The 19273-nt window shown below is 42.9% G+C and overlaps 1 protein-coding gene across 1 annotated transcript in view; it reads left to right on the top strand.

Moving 5' to 3' along the window:
• The first annotated feature begins 8537 nt into the window (after window positions 1-8537).
• LOC142095457 (uncharacterized) overlaps window positions 8538-19273 on the top strand; it is a 30595-nt gene continuing 19859 nt past the window's right edge. Inside the window, exons 1-6 of the mRNA XM_075178403.1 lie at window positions 8538-8622; window positions 12357-12464; window positions 12620-12802; window positions 16882-16993; window positions 17780-17868; window positions 18689-18806. Of these exons, the coding sequence (XP_075034504.1) occupies window positions 12387-12464; window positions 12620-12802; window positions 16882-16993; window positions 17780-17868; window positions 18689-18806 (580 nt within the window). The 5' untranslated portion in view covers window positions 8538-8622; window positions 12357-12386. The remainder of the gene's footprint in view (window positions 8623-12356; window positions 12465-12619; window positions 12803-16881; window positions 16994-17779; window positions 17869-18688; window positions 18807-19273) is intronic.

Raw genomic sequence — 19273 nt, 5'->3', positions numbered from 1 at the left:
TGCAAAATCTGGCGTCAGCTTGTATGACCCCCTCTGGGCTCACAATGTCCTGCCCGTACAGAGCAGGCCAAGGAGTTCTGTTGGAAGAACCAAGAGCCAAGGTGCTTCGAGGAGGGTAGTGCCCTTCGGCTAATCAGCGGTAGCACCGTGTAACCGGTTGTCGACTCATCAAACTTGTCTTCCTGCCAAAGCTGGAGGCCTCTCAGGCCTACAGCCCACCACTGATTGCCTACGCGCCCCTTTGGGCCCTCAGAATAACTGTTTGATAAAATTACCTAAACCTTCGCTTAAATTATAATTTGCTTACTGTGAGGTGTACCCCGCCTGCTTGATATAAATGGACTTGATCGGCTGTGATTTAGGGGTGTTTAAGGTTAGTTCCACCTAACGAATTTATCACTCTACTTACATTTTGATTAAATTTCTTGTTGATACGCCTTTTAATAGGGGAATCAATAGGGCATCTCCATGTTAGTCTGGATATGACTTCTGACCAACAACATCTCTCTTATGGCTATCATCAAATCGAGGGACTTACCTAGCCCATATCATTACCCCTACATGTATTTCTAACATGTCCGGGGCACTATCTTTGCAATTTCCCTGGACAGCCAGGGAATAAAGGCTGACCATTGCCTAACTCATCTACCTATCCATCGAATATGAACCGAATATGAACCTGCTTGTGGTCGATAATAACAGAATTTTTCCCGCCCAGTGGACGTAGGAATGACCAACAAACCATACCCGGATCCTTTATGACAAATTAGTTGTGATTAAAACAGAATACGCTTATGTCAAGCCGCGCTTACGCTGACTGACTGTCACCTTTACCTCAATGTACTCCCAAAATGCTCAGGGGATTATACCATAAATGGGGTAAAGCAAGTGAAGAAAAAGGCTGGGGGGAAGGGGTGGGGGGGGAGTCGGTAGCCCCAATGAAGGCGAAAACCCAAAACCCCGGCGGCTCACCACTAATCAGGCCTTAATCCGGGGAGAAAAGATGGGAAAGATCCTTCATGACCCACATAACGTGATGGGCGGCTAAGCCTAGCACTGCCGACAGAGAGAAAGTGGTGAGGGGGGGGGGGGAGATAAGGTAGAAGGAAAGGGGAATGATTAGAGGCATTACAACATATCACGTTCAAAATAATTTACCCTTCCTTACCCCTATAAAATTGTAACCATCGTTAGCTTGATGGCACCAGAGGACTACATGCGTATGTAGGGACTAGTGTTGTCAATGCAGACTCGTGACTGGGCCGCAGAAGTAGCTGCTCCCCTTTTGAACAAATGGGTTCAACATTAATGGCAACAATTGATTGTCTGGTGGCACCAGAGGTCTACGGCCGTGTATATTCAGATTTCCACCGTCCCAGGGACTTAATATTGTCGATGGAAGCACCTGATTGTGCTGCGGCAGTAGCCGCCCCACTCTTGAACGAGTGGGTGCCAAAAGTGTCGGGTCTAGGCCGGCGTGCTGCCAGGCTGAGCTGCGGCGGTAACCCCTCAATCCTGATGGAGTGGCAAATCATATGGCGGCACAAATCGAGGTCAGATAACAAACAGTGTATGGCCATCCGGCACTAACCACTGGTCCCAGGATAAATCCTTTACGATTGGCCGGTGCCAATTCTGGCAACAGTGTGACTACCCCCTTCCGGGCTCTCAATGCCCCGGCCCGTACAAGGCAGGCCAGTGCTTCCTGTTTAAAGAAATCGAGAGCCCAGGTGCTTCAAATAGGGAAGTGAATTGCGGCCAATCAGAGAAAGCACTGAGTGACTATAGTTGCCGCCTCACAAAATGCCTCGGACTATAGGACGGAAAACCCGCAAAGCGGGCACCTCATGCTACTGGACATATTGAGTTATCCCCATGTATGGGTAATATCATCCAACGTCCTCTACCCCCTTGGTCAGTTTAGGGACCGAGGGTTTCCAGGACACCTGTGAAGTAGACATGTTAATGTCCCTTGCCAGTAGTACAGCGCCTATGTTGTGTTGATCAGTTTAAGAACGGAGGGTTTACCAGGACACCTGTGAAGTAGCCATGTTAAAGCCCCTAGCCAGTAGTACAGCGCCTTTGGTGTGTTGAGATTGGAACACTAGCTCACCCACCCGGAATGCCCCATATCAGGTAAGGAAAAAATTGTGCTGAATTATAAAAATTCGTAAAGGGGAGATGCATGTTGTGCACTAAAAGTAGCTCCCCCATTGGGCTCGGGCTTACCTCAAGTAGGTGTGCCGAGAATCTTATTACATGGGCTTTCATAATTGCTTAGCCTAACTACAGTGTGTGTTAGGCAATCCAGCCTGCAAGCCCCAATGGGGCAGGGACCGATGCGAGTGAGCCCCCTGCACAGCGCCGTGGAATAGCGGCGCTACATAAATAAATAGTGATGATGATGATGATGATGATGTTTCTAAAAAATTCTAGCAGCGATCCAAAGGAGTGAGTGCCGTGGAGGACGGCTCAAAACCATCACCAACCCAAGGCCCCAATAGCATGTTCAACTGGATTTGGTGGTAGGGTCCCGGTGTCATGACTAAGCGCTTCCCCCATAGGGAACTAACCTCCTAAGTTTGTATATGAAACTGACCCAGCACATATGCAAGCCTGTCATTCTCGTGTCTTGTTTTAACGCTGCCGTGGAAGGAGCTTTCTAAGTGCTAAACATGCTAGAATTTATAAGAGACAAGTAAGGGAACCAAGCGTCACCCAGTATGCAACTAACAGGGGGTAGGGGGGGGTCAGAGGAAGACACCAACATTATGTGGTGAACCTCAGGTGCCCCCTGCCCTTAATGTGTACCTAACATATGAAACCAACCTAAGCGGCCAACGAAGGAACGGAAGAGTATAAATCACCAGTGTCAAGTTAGGACCTCGGAAACGCTTCCCCTGCTACAATGTATGTGCAGCTGTATGTGACAAGATCCTTGAATGCAATGCAGGGTAGAAGAGTATACACTTGACTAATCGTCCGTTAAGTTCTGTGTCTTTGCAAATGATATAACCTTGTAACGTGTGGTGAGTAACTAGGGTGTACTTTTGTAATGAACTCTTAGATCCACCAAATGCCATAATACGTCCCCCGACCGCCAACTAGCGGGGGAACACCTGCTGACTCCTGTTGTCCCGGCCCTACAAGGGGCCTAGCAATGTTGATAAAGGGCTGGATAGTATCATGTACCTGCCCAGGACACCGAAAGCTTGATGAACCTCTGAATATAGCGCAAAATATCTACCTGTTTACCATCTGTTGAGTGGCGGATTTGGAAATGCAACGCAACTGTTAGCACCGAGAGCTCCTAGATTGGGTGCCATAACTATCAACAGACACCAATAGGTGAAATCAGCCTGAGTCAGCAGGACATATGGGCTGCCGCGTCCGGTAATGGAAAACATATAAATATACTCCCTGGCTGTTGGAGTCCATGCTAAGCCTGCAGCCTCTGAATTAGGCCCAGTCCTGTATAACCAGAATGTCTCGTAATCAGCGGGTATATGACATAATTTAAAGATGTAAATGCATCTAACTTGTCTGCATGAAACATGTTGTCAGTGTGGCCTTACTATATGCTTAATGGACATGCGTATTAATGTCAATAGAGAAATGGAACAGGGGGTGCATATGTACGTGTCGGATGTGAGAATGGTAGCTCACTTAGAACCCCAACTTACTAATAGGCCAAAGTATTTAGCTGACTAGCTGTAGTGACAGCGACAACTTCAGTTTGTTCCATGTGAGGATAGCACTCGTGAAGGCATAGGGAACTCCTTGCTAGCAGGGTCTCCTAATTGCCAACTCTTCTTGCCTAAGTACTATTAACATATACTTATCAGTTTAGAAAGTCCACACCCAATTCAATTTTGATTAGCTGACATAGTTCACTAAAGGACAGGAAATGGAGTGCAGTCAGCCAATGATAATTCAGTCTGAGAGGCTCCTTTCCCGGCCAGTGCAATATCTTTACATCAGAAGCTGCCAATGGTATTTATTATATTCAGACTACCGAAAAGGGGTCTGTTATATATGAGCCATCAGATAGAGGTTTCCTATACTAGCCACCAGGTAGTGATTGTTTCTGTATATTAGTGCAAGTAAAAGGTTTCTACTTCACTGTATACTAAGTACAATAACTGTGTGCACTACTGACATAAGAAAGTTGTCTTCACTGTATACTAACCACAAGAAAGGAATCTATTTTTTAACTAGCCACCAGAATAAGGTCTTTACTCTATACCAGAAATGAGAAATTGGTTATTTTTCTATAGTAGGTGCCAGAATGAAAGGGATCCATTTGGTATAAAAATCCAACATGAAGTAATCTTTTGTATACTAGCCACCAGAAAGAGGTCTATTTTTTTAAGCCATGCACTAGAATGGACTCGGCTTTGTATACCGATCACCAACATATTTGTATTGTATTTTGATTACCATAATAAGCTTGGCTGTATACACACACCACCAGAAGAGTCTATTTTGAGTACTAACCACCAGAGCTATGCCCTGGTCACGTGATTTAGATCTGCTTTGTATAATAGTCATCAGATGTATAACCTACTCAGGGGCGCACGCAGGGTTTCCCCCCCAAAAAAAAAAAAACGAGAGAGAGCTGCTGCTCCGTTTCGGCAGCGCTGTCCTATACAGCAGCCACGGCGCTGTCAAAGAAGCGTCCGCGGCGGTGCTGTACAATACAGCACCGCTGTGGATGCCTCTTTGACAGCGCCGCGGCTGCTGTATAGGATAGTGCCGCTATGGTGGCCACTTGGTTAGCGCAGGGGGAAGGGGGTTTCTGGAGACTCAGAAACCCCCCCTGCGTGTGCCACTGCTACTAGGAGTTGACTATAATAGACATCACCCTGATGTGTACACTGTGCTGGACAGAGTAGAGTATAATATTCTTAGCACTGCCATGTATAATGTGTTGGGTGTAATATGCTCAGGGCCTGATTAAGGGTTCTGGCCGCCCTAGGCTAATACGGCCACAGCGCCCCCCCCCCCCCCCCCCCCCGAATATATAGGTGTATAGGAACACTCCTGAATATGAATGGTCAGGTGTATTCTCCAGCATTCAAATTTAGACAGATTGTGCCATTGTCTCTTACCTGTTCTTGCTCTTCTCTCTTGCAACTTTGTTATCCTCTCGCTGGCTTCTGGAAAGTTGGTGTCCTGTTTTGAAAATGCAAAAATGTATTATAATGCAAAATGTTAACAAACCCTGAATGATTAGGCCCTTTAGTTAAAACAAAACACTCCATTATGGCCAGCTAAAAGTACCTCATTGTACAGGCATATATAAGCAACATCTGAATATTTGTGGTCAAACAAATACAAACCTCTACCAGCCACATCTTACTAATATTTCTAATATTTAGTATTCTAGTGATTGCTGAGTCCACAGAGAGCATCCATGTGACCACCACACGATCATGAGATTTTGCCCCCCAAAGCTGCTCTATTTTTTAAATACCCCCTGCAGCCATTTTCCTTAACCCCCCTGCAGCCATTTTCCTTACCTCAACTCTGTAGCTATCCCCCCCCGTCACATCAAAACTCCCCTAGTCACATATATCAGCCCCCCTCCTCTGCCCTCCTTCACACATATCAACCTCTCTCCCTCCCTATAGATTTTCATGGCAGCCCCCCCCCCCCCACAGATTTGTATGACAGTCCCCCCTCTCCCTCCCTATACTTATGCATGACAGTCCCCACTCTCCCTCCCTATAGATATGCATGGCAGTAACCCCCCCCCCTCCTTCACTTACCTGTAGTTGTGCTGGCAAGCGTCGCTCCTCACTCCTCAGATCAGCAGCCAGGAAGTGAAGACTTACTGCTTCCTGTCTGCTGTACAGCAACAGGCAGCCTAGCGATTGGCTGCCTGTTGCTGACCACTAACCACCAATGCTTTTGATCGTTGAGACCTCCACCTCTTATTATCCTGTGGTCCTGACTCATCTCGTCCTCTGCCTGCTATGTGCTTCTAGCTCCTCTCTCCCCAGGCTTTCCTTCCATCTTCATTCTGTAGTCATGGCTCTTAAGTCTTCATTCTGTTCCCCCAGCCACTCCCTCTGCCCAGTCTATGGTTTTTACTCCTCTCCTTGTTCTTAGCTCTTTTCAACTTTCCGCCAGCTCTATGGTGCCAATTCTTCACTCTGCTCTTTGCCTATTCTGTGCTGCCAGTTCCTATTCCCCCTGTCAATTCTCTGCTCCTTCCTCTCCACCTTGTGGCCCTGCTCCTCTCTCCCATCTCTATGGTCACAGATTTTTTTTCACCCATCTTTGTCTGCTCTGTGCTCCTGATGTTAATGGTAAAAATTGTATATCCGTACTGTGTTTGTGCTCTGTCATGTGACTCTGATCATCCCAATCACTACACATAGAAAACAGCCAACCACCCATCAGGGTACACCTGGCTGTCATTACATTCAAGATGCTAGGGTTAGTCAGGAATTCAATTAGGCTTTTGCCTTAGGGTCAGGTGAGGTTATGTCTTTCTATTGTTTGATTTTTCTGACATTCAGGCTAGCATAGCATTGGGTCTAGTTTACACTTTCTAAGCCATGAGTAAAATCTGAATATCTATGATATACTTACTACAGGTAATTCATCGCTTCATAGTAGTTATCTGCTGAACATTATCATACTCATTACAGTGGGACAGTTTCTACAACCTTGTTGAAACTGCTCTATCGTGAATAGTTCCTTCAAACAACAGGCTATAGATTTAGAACATGGCAAGAGGGTTATTGACAGTGACTATAATATAGAGTGGAAGAGTAGGACTGATCTCCTTCAGGCAATCTTATACTTTTACTTATAATCTTGAATTTATCATCATACAAAGAGTGCACCCATTATTTATAATACTTCAGTGCTGTATCAGATTATAAAAATGGGTGCCACTTTGTAAGTCAGCAAGAACCTACTATCTTTCATCTGTCCCGCAGTCGCTTAACATATTCTCATGTGATATATATGCCCACTTGGTTTAAAGATTAAGTAAAGTCACTATTGCAGCTAGCAAAAGTTGTGTAATACTGAGCTGAATAATATGCATGAAATAACTGGAGTGCTTATACTTAACTAAAGCTATCCATCATGTTATTTCACTGATGTCACAGTAACCCAGAATCAGCTTTTTACCTGACTGAGGTCTCATCAGGACAATGTCCTAAACTTTTAGGAGGAACTTCAGCTGTCCGCAAAGAAGTGGGGAGGTAATAATTCTACCTTTAGAGGAAATGCAACAGAATATCAGGAGTAACGCTAAACCGTGTTTTTTACTTCCACTGTTCAATTTTCGAATTCCTTTAAATGGAGACACCTGACGCCAATGTTATGGCTGAAATCTCTGCTCACATTTCTATATCCTATAGTAATGTTCTTGCATCACATCGCCAGCAATTGAATCTCCACCATGATATCTGTAATATTCAATAAACAGAATGCGCTAGTACAGGAGACAGGATGTTAGAACTCATTGAGGGTGCAGATACTTATCATTGTCTGCACCAGAAGGTGAGGGTTAGAGCAGTTTTGTATACAAATACAGTGACACCTGTGGTGTAAGAACAATGTCACACTGACATTTAGGAAATTCAATGTGTCACCTGGGGGTAAATGTATTATGGTCTGTTTTTTTCAACTCGCCGGCAATCGGCGAGTTTACTGTTAAAATTTAAAGTGGCGCTGGCTTGTAGAGGCAAACTTGCCTTTACAAGCCAGTGCAGCTTTAAATTTTAGCTTACCGATGAGTTGAAAAACCCGGACCATAATACATTTACCCCCAGGTGCCACTTGTGGTTTCGGAACAGCCCACGCAGACACATCTCCTCAATAGTTTTTACTCAAATCTCTGCTCATTTTCCCTCGCGCCCCATAGAGATGCAAGGAGATAATGAGCGGAGATTTCTTACAGTTCACTGCAGACTTGCCTACTCTCCTGGTATTTCCGGGAGGCTACCAAATTTTGGGGACACCTCTCTGACTTCAGTACGAGTAGGCATCTTCCCGGAAGTGATTGGGGGCAGGACTTAATTACGCAATTTTACATAATTAAGCCCCACATCCTTTTGGACTGCGCACATTTCCAGGTACTACCAACATAGCAGATTTTCCAGTGCATCTCTATGGAATGTGCAATGTCACACTGACGCATGTTATTCCTGACACTCTATTAATGGCATATATTACTGTTTGCACAGTATACATAGTTTATTAGGCTATTGGCTGTGGCCTATAAGAAGCATTACGTAGGGGTGCAGACTGGGAGAGACTATATGGCGGCCACATACGAAGCAAAAGACCTCAGAGTAATCAGGACTAATAGGGACATAACTGCTGGTTCCACATAACATCCTATAGGTGCAGTGGTAGTACATGCAGGCTGCCAGTCTATACTACTGTTCTTCCATCATGCAGGAGCTCACAGCCTCACACTGCGCATATGCACGACGTGAAGCCTTTTCCCGTTACCATAGAAACGCCAGGTGCTGACGTGCCGTAAGAGGAAGTGAGGTCATGGCGGCCATATTGGGTCCGGGCAGGAAGCTACCTGTCACCATAGATACGACGATACATGAAAAGGTCGGGAGGCGCAAACCATAGTCGGGATAGGTGAGTGATTATAATGGACTAGTGAAGGTAGAAATTGAGCTAGTTATGTGTACAACCTTCCCCAGAGACCACTGTGCCCCATCACTGACAGACATAAATAGATCACTATGGGGGGTGAGGGGAGGTTTGTGTATGGACTCTCTGTAATCATTCTGCTGCTTCCTGGGTCCTAGTAAAAATATATTTCTAATTATAGAGTAAGGTCCCTGCTACAGGGTAGTGTGCTCTCCAGCCTCCATAATCACCTCTGGGCAGCAGAGGATATGATGCTGGACTGGAAACTGTATGTGGCTGGTGGACTGCGCTGCTCCTCCAGTCTACAATACACCCCTTAATTGTAAATACAGGCACCTCAGTGTATGGAGTGAATGTTTCATGTAAACTGAGGCTTGGCTGTACAATCATGAAATATTGAAACATTGAAGACACATATTGATACAAGAGAAGACAATGGACACAGATATATAATAAATAGAGACAGATTTACTACAGAGCCTCACATGCAGGTTATCAAACAGGTACAAGCATCCAGCACCAGTGCAGGAAATCCCAGGACATGTACCGCCACTCAGAACGTCCCAAGATCTTCAGTGGGCGGATACTATGTTTGGACTGATCTGTAATACTGAAAATAAGACCCCATAACAAAAGACAGTATATTGCAGTATAACGTAACTTAAGTGTACAATATGTGACTGTTACAGATAAAAGCAGGTGGCAGCAGCCCATTACAGCAAAAGTAATAAAACCAGATGCTCATATCCCAATTCCTTAAGATCTCAATGTTTGTTAACCAAATAATATAACATCAAGATGTATGAATCTTCCAATCACATACTAGGTGTTGTCGTGTTTTGTCTGGGAATGTACAGTATTAACATTTTTTTTAATATATATATATATATATATATATATATATATATATATATATATATATATATATATATATATTTTAACAAAAGAAGGCATTTAGATGGAAATCTGCAGAAAAAGCATGCAATGCAAGCAGAATTACACATTGGTACTGCAGTGCACCTAGTTTAAAGGTAGCCAGGTGGAAAACAAATGTGTAGCAAAATAATAGTTTAAAGACTGGATTACTTACATGGGTAGTGCCTTTTCCCCACAGCTGCAGCAAGACTAATCCAACAGAGCACCTGAGAGTATTCCCTTTTAAAGAAAAGGTGAGAGTGTCACCTGCCTATCAAGCTAGGGCTGTGGGAGGAGTGTCAGGTATAAAAACCTCTTTGTGTCACTATTCAGTGTGACCAATGCTGGGGAAGCTGTCTGGTGGCTAGCTAGTGTTTACGGTCATAAGAAAGTGTGAGGAATCTGTATGGTGTCAAATACCTTTATCATCCATTATAAAACTAAGTAGAAAAGCAAGAAGTTGTTTGAGAGTGTCTCACCAGAAGTGTGCTCTTGTCACAATATATACAGTGTGTATATATGTGTGTGTGTATATGTATGTATATATATATATATATATATATATATATATTATAGTAAACATAACATTTGTTATATTTGAGTAGTATGTGTGCTGAAGCTTGTAGTCACTATAAAGTCTTGGATAAGAAGCTCACTGTTCTTATACAGAAGATGCAGAAAACTATGTTTTTATGGTGCTGTAAATATACCGGAAATTATTTAATTTTGGATTACAGCCGCTCAATGTGCTGTTCAAATATATTATCAACATTATATTTATTATACTTTAATATTATTGTTTTTTTCTAGAAAGTACTGTTATAGAATACAGGAAACATAAATGTGCAGGACCAAAATCTTTGTCAAAACTTATGAGGGACCTGTTCGCTACAACTTAAAATGTACAAGAAGTTTTCTCTTTATGAAAGATTATTTATTTGGCGATGGAAGTTGCTTGTCGCCGCTACATTCTACAGTTAGCACAATGTTGGGTAGGTGTAGTGTCCCATGTCTGTATAAAGTGAAGTGTGAACTCTGTTCATTTAAATTGTTTTTTATCAAGTCAGATGGAATAAATTTTAAAGAGTACAATGTTGGATTATACTGGGTAGGGTTATTCCACATTCATTTTACAAAAAATTCTACCTAATTTCAACTAAATTTGATATATAAATTTTATAATAAATGCTGCCATGGGTGTAAAGAAACCCATCAAGTAGCTCCATCCACCCAGAGCAGCAGCACCAAATGGTAGTGATCTGTAGTAACATTATCACAAATGTTTTAAATATGTTTTAAATATTTCAGTATTAACATAATGTGTCATTGTACAAAATACACATCAAAGGAATTGTTTAAGGAGATAAATTAAAAGTAATGAACAGGCCTAGATAGTTCTCATTTGCATTAGTTTAACAAACAGTCTAAAGTGAAAGCTCCTGTAGCAGATGATCCCAAAATAAAACTTTGGGGCTTTACTAACAACAGTATGAAAAATTTTCCAGATGTTTTTCAAAAATTTGGCTTTTTGAGAAAATCTAAATTTTGATATTGAAAATTTTATAATTTTTATTTTTATTGAAACATACTGCTGTGTTATATATCATATGAAAGCCCATAAAAAAGACGTTTAAAATGAGACCTTGCCCAGCTCTCTAGCTCAATCAGGTGAGCTACAAAAGCAATTTAAATAAACGTTAAAAGCAAGTCTTTCTTTAAAAAAGTGCAAATTTAAAGATGTATAACTTAAAAACCAGTGTACATATCAGTCTAAGATTTGGGGGTTTTCTTTACATCCATGATAGCATTTATTATACCAAACTTCATTACAATCTAAAAAGGTCAGTTTGAGATCCTGTGTTGATTTGATGTGGAATGATCCGGTACAGTACAGTCTCTTCATGTAATCCCAGACAGACTCGATGGTGTTGAGATCAGGGCACTGTGGGGACCATATCATCACTTCCAGGACTCCTTGTTCTTCTTCACACTGAAGATAGTTCTTAATGACATTGGCTGTATGTTTGGGGTCCTTGTCCTGCTGCAGAATAAATTTAGAGCCAATCAAACGCCTCCCATGATGGATAACTACCAGCCTGTATTTCTCAGCATTAAGGACACCATTAATCCTGACCAAATGCCCAACTCCATCTGCTGAAATGGAGCCCCAAACTTGCAAGGAAGGAGTCCTGGAAGTGATGATATGGCCCCCACAGAGCCCTGGGGGTAAATGTATTAACTTCTGATTTTTTTCAACTCGCCGCTATTCGACGAGCTTGCAGTGAAAATTTAAAGCGGCAATGGCTTCAGAGGCATTGTTTTGCCTTTAAAGCCATTTCCGCGTTAAATTTTCACTGCAAACTCACTGAATAGCGGCAAGTTGAAAAAATCGGATGTTAGTACATTTACCCCCCTGATGTCAACATCATCGAGTCTGTCTGGGATTACATGAAGAGACAGAAGGATTTGAGCAAGCCTACAGCCACAGAAAATCTGTGGTTAGTTCTCTAAGATTTTTGGAACAACTCTCTGCTGTGTTACTTCAAAAATTGTGTGTAAGTGTCCCTAGAAGAACTGATGCTGTTTTGAAGGCAAAGGGTGGTCACACCAAATATTGATTTGATTTAGATTTCTCTTCTCTTCATTCACTTTGCATTTTGTTAATTGATAAAAATAAACTATTAACTCTTACTTTGCAGCATTTTTTCCACACTTGCCCAAAACTTTTGCATAGTATTGTATATATATCTACGTATATGAGACTCTCCTATTTTAAATAAAGTTATTTGTATTTCAACCCACAGGTGACCATTTCCATATTTTGAGTCTTGAAGATGGACAAGGACCGGAGTCACATTACTAAGAGGATACTAACTCTCACCCTAGAAATTGTTTACCTGCTGACTGGAGAGGTGAGGGATTCTGGGAATGTCACAATGACACCACTCTTATCTCTATCCATACAACAGGGACCTAACTGGTAAAGTGAGATATTCTGGTAATGTCATTGTGATATCACTGTTCATTATGAAAGGTGCTTTTTTTCCATTCCTCTCGCAATACACAGGAATATATTGTTGTGAAAAAGACGTCTGGTGAGCTTGTGACACCCAGCAGTAGCCACCGTGTCTCAGGAGATTGGACCAGGACCCACAACACCATCATGGTGCCTAAACATCACTCACTGCGAAACAGTTACCAGAAGATTCTAGAACTCGCCAACAAGATCATTCAGCTGCTGACTGGAGAGGTGACTGCTGGGAATGGGACATTATACAGTAACACCAGGGGATGTGTCTGGGTGATGACTGTATCATTGTGTGTGTCAGGTTCCTATAAGGTGTCAGGATGTCACTGTCTATTTCTTCAGAATCACTGCTCCTCCCATCAGTGAGCAAAGAGTTTTTAATTTGTAAAGGATAGAGCAGTATTGAGCTTCCACTTAGATACATACATCATTTATTGTATTCATTGGCTGTCTGTACGAAACTGCATACATCTTATAAAGTGATACTATGTTTCATCCCAATGTGGTAAATTAGACGTTATTAAAGAGAACCTATTACCAGGTCTTCCATTATCAGTTTATTGCTTTACCACAGTGTAGCACAATGAATGTATTAAGCACAAAAACAATGAGGATTCCTCATAACCTTATTTACCCAGGAGAGAGCATTACATGCAGGGAGCTCCTCATGCACTCTGCTGTCTCCTGGGCAGGCCCCCTACCAATAACACATTAGGAGAGCTGTAAGGTATACAGCAAGTCGGCTTTAGAGTAACTCTCTATTATGATAGCATAGCTCACCGTCCTCGTCAATCATCAGACTCATTCACTACCTATTCTATACTTCTCCTATACCTCCCGGTTCTCCTGCTGTGCTGTCTGTAGGAAGCCTGCCAAGGGGAGAGAGATCACTTAAATAGCATGCTTTATTTAATGCTTTCACCTGGCTGGACGAGGTCACACCGGAACTCTCCTTTTCTATTTTTGCACCTAAGTACTAAGTCCTCAATTGACTGTGTAGTATAATTATAAACTAACTACTGAGATCCTGGTGTCAGGACTTCTTTTTCCTTTAGTAGTGGAGGGACACAGATAGTAGGTTATGTTTTTGCCTTAAGAGGCAGGGCACTGGAGAGCAAGAACCGACTCCTTCTATATAACTATAACTCACCTGTTTCCATGCTCCTTCCTCAGTTCTTTTTCCAGTGCCCTACATCTTGCCCTTATTTATTTATTCATTTTATTTTTAATTTTGCAAATTTTTAGGCTTTTTTAGAAGGAGAGTATCGGATTGTGGCAGGAGGAAGGACTTCACCCCATCTGTCCCCTGATTCCACTGCAGAAGTTCCTCACCCCCACCTTTTGTTCCTGGCCTCAGCTGAGGGTCTAGTGGATCCTTGACTTTCTAGGGTGAGAAGGGATTGGACGCTGGAGTGGATCCTTGCAGCATTGCAAGGATCCGCACCATAGCATATCTCTGTAACTATGCTGTCTCAGGCAAGGAGTGCTGAATGGCAACCTGGGTTAGCTGGAGGGAGGTTGACTTCAGCAACAGAACACACCCATGCATTCCAAATCAGGGGCCACCTAAATGCTTCATCTGTTTTTCCAGAATGGCTGCCCCGATTGCAGGGGGTTTTCCCTGAAGTTTACTACTAGACAAGTAAAGGACCAATCAGATCCTGCACATATTACATGGTCAATAGCAGGAGTGTTGGTATAATAGCAACTCTTAGCGATCAGCATGGCTTCAGGCTACAGGATCCTGTGCCTGCTACAGCCTGTCTCCCAGAGCTCCAGCCTGTAGATTGCTTTAGCCTGCGATAGTAGCCTGGATATCCACCACTCATTGGTCCATCCTTACCAGAAGACCCAGTCATACTGGCTGACAAGGACTGTCTCCTGCTGCCCCCAGGACTCCATCGTTTCAAAGAAGTGTTTTATCTTTCTACTGTTTTCTGCAGCTAGCCTGGTGGATGACAAGTGAGGCTTTTACTCTCTTTAGATGCCGCAAAGTAGTGCTGCAACATCCTTTTCCTTGATGGGGGGTTGTGGCAGCATGTCTGATTTCCAGGAATCCATGCCCAAGAAAAGAGGCTCTAGGCTTCCAACCTTAGTCATTCATAGCTATGGCTGTGCCCAATGCCAGATTGAATTACTTGGCACTCCCATGGCCTGAAACCCTCCAAGCAATGCTTGTAATCCAGAGTGCATCCAGTCCTTAGCACAACCTGTAAGCAGTATTTGTCGCCTACCTGCCCTGACATGGGACGCTGGGAGGGCCTGAGTGCATTTGGCGTTTCCATCCCAGAAGCGGAAAAGTGGTTGGGGCTCCTCATCAGTGACTTGGTTGGCACTTGTGTCTGACTCATTGGTTTATACCTTCATCAATCGAGGATATTGTATATCCATTTTAGACCTCCATCTGAGCAATACGTTCATATCTTTGGATGCCCTGAGAACAGAGTGCAGAATTGCTTTTCACTTTAACATTCAAGGGCTTTGACGCTGTCATATGTCCTGTCCTGGATCTTCAGAGGTCAAGGTTTTTATTCCAATCTTTTCTAGGTGTCCAAGAGGGACTGTTTCTTGTGTTGGATCTGAATGGCCTCAAATTCTGTCTGCGGGAGCAACTCAAGGTGTAGTCACTCCTGTGATTCAAGCCATGATGGGTAGGGAATTTCTATCTCCATATTGCTATATGGAAGGACCACCAGTGATTCCTCTGCTTTGCTTTCCAGGGATCTTTCAGTTTTAGGTGCTCCCTTTTTGCCTGTTGTCAGCCTTGCAGGTCTTCATCAAGTTCATGACTTCTATGGTGGCGCTTCTGCGTCACCAGGGGGGTAATAATTGTTCAATATTTGGAAGCAATCCTGGTGAAGGACCAATCTAGGAGCTGTCTGTTCTCCATCTCCAGGTAACTCTGCAGCTCCTGGAGTCACATAGCTGGATTATAAACAAAACCAACAAGACATCCTTTTTTCTGGATCCTTGTTTCAACTGTGTCCATAAGAGACAAAATTTGTTCTACACAGGAGCCAATATCCCTATTTCTGACAAACACGTGCACTACCATTCATTACTGTATGAGGGTGGTGAGATTTATGGTCTTGTCCAGGAAGCAATATAAACATTTCCACATACCTCACATATGCTCTATTCAAAACGCAGTTTTCCATTTGTGGAACAGGTCTCTCAAGTATCCTAAGAGTCCCATGGATATCTCCAATCTGACCGTGTGACTACCCCTTCACCTCTCTGTAAAAGGTGGTCACTACAGATGCAAGTCTCTTGGCATGGAGAGCAGTTTTCCTTCATCACTGCACTGAGAGTACCTGGTCTCATCAGGAGTCTATCTCTCCAATCAGTATTGTAGAACTCAGAACCACCTACATAACCCTCAGCATTTGACTTCTCTCCTTATGAAACAAGCAGTTAGGGTTCAGACAGACAATGCCAGGCCATGATGAAAGCATCTTGTATCCTGTGGTGAGTGAAATGTTTTGTTCCACGCATGTTAGTAACCTGAGGGTGGACATATGGGAGGCAGACTTTGTGCTCCTGCATCCCAATGGGGTCCCTAAAATACATTGATTGGTATTAATATTAAACCACACGCTGCCAGGGTCCAGTAGCCAGTGGTGTGTCTAATTGATGCTCTAATGGCTCCTCTTCCATTCTTTTTGGTTATGAAGTTCTTGCAGGATGCTCCCTTTGATCGGATGTGGTAGCTTGTATAAGACATCACACTGGGTCAGAATGGCAATCCAGAAGGCCTATTCTGTGATGAGGGAACCAGTTCCATCTCAACCAGGGCAATTGGTCCTTCTTGACATGGGATGTCAGCAGACCAGGTTTGCACACCATCTCCTGCTTGTCCCTGCATACCTTTTCCAAGCTTCCCAAAGTGTATATTACTGTCTATGCAGAGTCTTCCTTAGGTGGAGTCTTTCCTTTCCTCCCAGTGAGAGTGGCCTTAGGACATCCCACTCTCTGTGTTTCCCTCTACTGCTAAGGAGAATGTTGGAATTTTGTACTCCCCGTTAAATTCCTTTCTTCAAAACTGTGGGAGGACACAGACCAGCCCACTCAGGCACGTCTGTCTATGTTTTACCCTGCTTCTTCTCTTGTCTCCTTGCTTGTGTACTGAGCAAGGAGCAGGGTGACAGTGGAGTGTTATAGGGAGACAGAAGAGTCAGTTCTCTTTTTCCATTCCCTGCATCTTAGTGGTTTAGCCCAACAGTCTCGGAGAAACGTATTTAACGGTAAGTACAAAAATCCCCTTGTAAATATCTTGTCTGTATTGTTTGTGGGCTATTTAGGGTGAAGACTTACTTGATATTAAAATTGAAGTTATAGAAGAAGAAAAGACATATGTGTGTGGCAGTGATCAGCAGTGTAAGGAGGAGGAAAGTCCTACAAATATCAGCACAGGTGAGTGCTATATACAAAACAGATTCACATATTCTGTTTCTTCCGTCAAAGCAGAACGATAATGATATTGGGTGCCTCATTATATTATATATACTATCAGCCAACAATATTTTCAAAAGCTGGACTTGATTGGAATGTTGTAGTGCTATATTCTGCCTCAATTCCCTGCATTGCCCGTTGCGCACCATTCCCAGCATTGCCCGTTGCGCACCATTCCCAGCATTGCCCGTTGCGCACCATTCCCAGCATTGCCCGTTGCGCACCATTCCCAGCATTGCCCGTTGCGCACCATTCCCAGCATTGCCCGTTGTACGCCATTCCCAGCATTGCCCGTTGTACGCCATTCCCAGCATTGCCCGTTGTACGCCATTCCCAGCATTGCATATAACATGCTGTTCCCAGCAATGCCCATTATGTGCCATTCCCAGCAATGCCCTGCTAGTGCCATTCACGGTTAGGTCCCATAAACCAATTAAGTCCAGCAGCCATACTATAGTATAAATGTACAAAGGCTAAACATATATAGCATGCAAGGTCAGTGCAGAGTCCTAAAGGGCTGACATCACAGGAGAAAGAAATGCTGGAGACCAGTCCATACGAGATCACTGGTCACATACCAGGCCATGGGCCATTGTTGTATAAGGTTTATAAATAGACCAAGGGTTTTGCACTGACAATATAAATACTGATCACAAGGACACAAGGAGAATGTTCAGGTCACTAATATGTACGTTATCTGATAAACACATAGATATAATGTAATAAGTCACTATATGTTTCCTACAGATGGATCTAGTCATAGGAATACACCAGAAAGATGTCTCAGTCCACATGATGGCACAGAGGAAGATCAGAATATCCCAGAAGATTGTCAGGTAGATGGAATTGGCATCTCTGAAATTAAAAGTGATATCTAGACCTTGATTAATAAAGGCCTTAAGAAGACATTTTAGTTGAATCTGCTATAATAAAGGCTACATCATGTGAGAGTGGCTAAGTAGAAAGCTAATGTAAGTACTGACTGCAATCCCCAGTGTGCTCAGTGTTTAGCTTGGTTTAGGCATGAAAGCATTAGTTTGCTTTATCAAAATTTATAGTTCTAGGAGGGGATAGCGGGTATATTGTACTGAAGTGCACTTTATCAACTTTTACTCCTGTAGTTATGCTTTCCTGTGGGCAACGACCTCTGACCTAGAGGGTAGATTTACTAAAACTTTTAAAAAATGAAAAGTGGATGTTCTGTGCATCACAATCAATCATTTTCTAGATTGTACTAGATAAATGATAACTAGAATCTGATTGGTTAGTATGAGCAACACCTCTACTTTTTCTTTTTTATATGTTTTTTATATGTTTTAGTAAATCTACCCCTAGTGTTAAACAAAATATGTTACCTGTAATACTAGATATATGGCTGTATAACAAACCAATGTAGTTCATCGTAATTTCCACTAAATTCAATGGGGTACATTTTTTAAAAACTAATACAGAGATAACTATTAATAAAAAGTGTTTTAGCCCATAGTAACCAATCAGATGACACTTGTATTGTACAGTTTAAATAATGAAAGAAAACATTTCATAGGTTGCTATGGATTACAAGAACTTTTCTACACTATTACCTGTTCAGCAGTTGTTAATTTACTACTTTAATGTATCTTCATATGTGGTTTTTAACTATCGTGTTATATTTAGGCTAATAACTTGAGAGATGTGGGTGTTAACACATGCCTGATTAATGATGAAGAGGAGACGTACGAGAGGGGTGATCAGCAGTGTAAGAAGGAGGAAATCCCTACAGATATCAGCAAAGGTGAGGAGTTATCACTAAATACGGGAAAGAAACACACTCTCCTTTTTCAGTCACTACATCATTCTCTTCTGTCACTACAAACTAATAAGGAAAAGGTATCTGCTCAGTGGGGGAATTAGGAGCGGTCATCCCCTATTAGACTCCTGTTCTCCTCCTCACATCATGTCACTGTGTGTTACCAGACAAGAGATCTGACCAGTCTCCTCCACACACTCTCTGGTGTTTCTCATACATCAGGAGACATCAGCCCCTATTAGACTCCTGTTCTCCTCCTCACATCATGTCACTGTGTGTTACCAGACAAGAGATCTGACCTGTCTACTCCACACACTCTCTGGTGTTTCTCATACATCAGGAGACATCAGCCCCTATTAGACTCCTGTTCTCCTCCTCACATCATGTCACTGTGTGTTACCAGACAAGAGATCTGACCAGTCTCCTCCCACACACTCTCTGGTGTTTCTCAT

This window comes from Mixophyes fleayi, chromosome 6 (genome assembly GCF_038048845.1).
Source record: "Mixophyes fleayi isolate aMixFle1 chromosome 6, aMixFle1.hap1, whole genome shotgun sequence".
Lineage (NCBI taxonomy): Eukaryota > Metazoa > Chordata > Amphibia > Anura > Limnodynastidae > Mixophyes > Mixophyes fleayi.
Note: the sequence above shows the minus strand (reverse complement) of the source record. Positions and strands in the feature narration are given on the sequence as shown.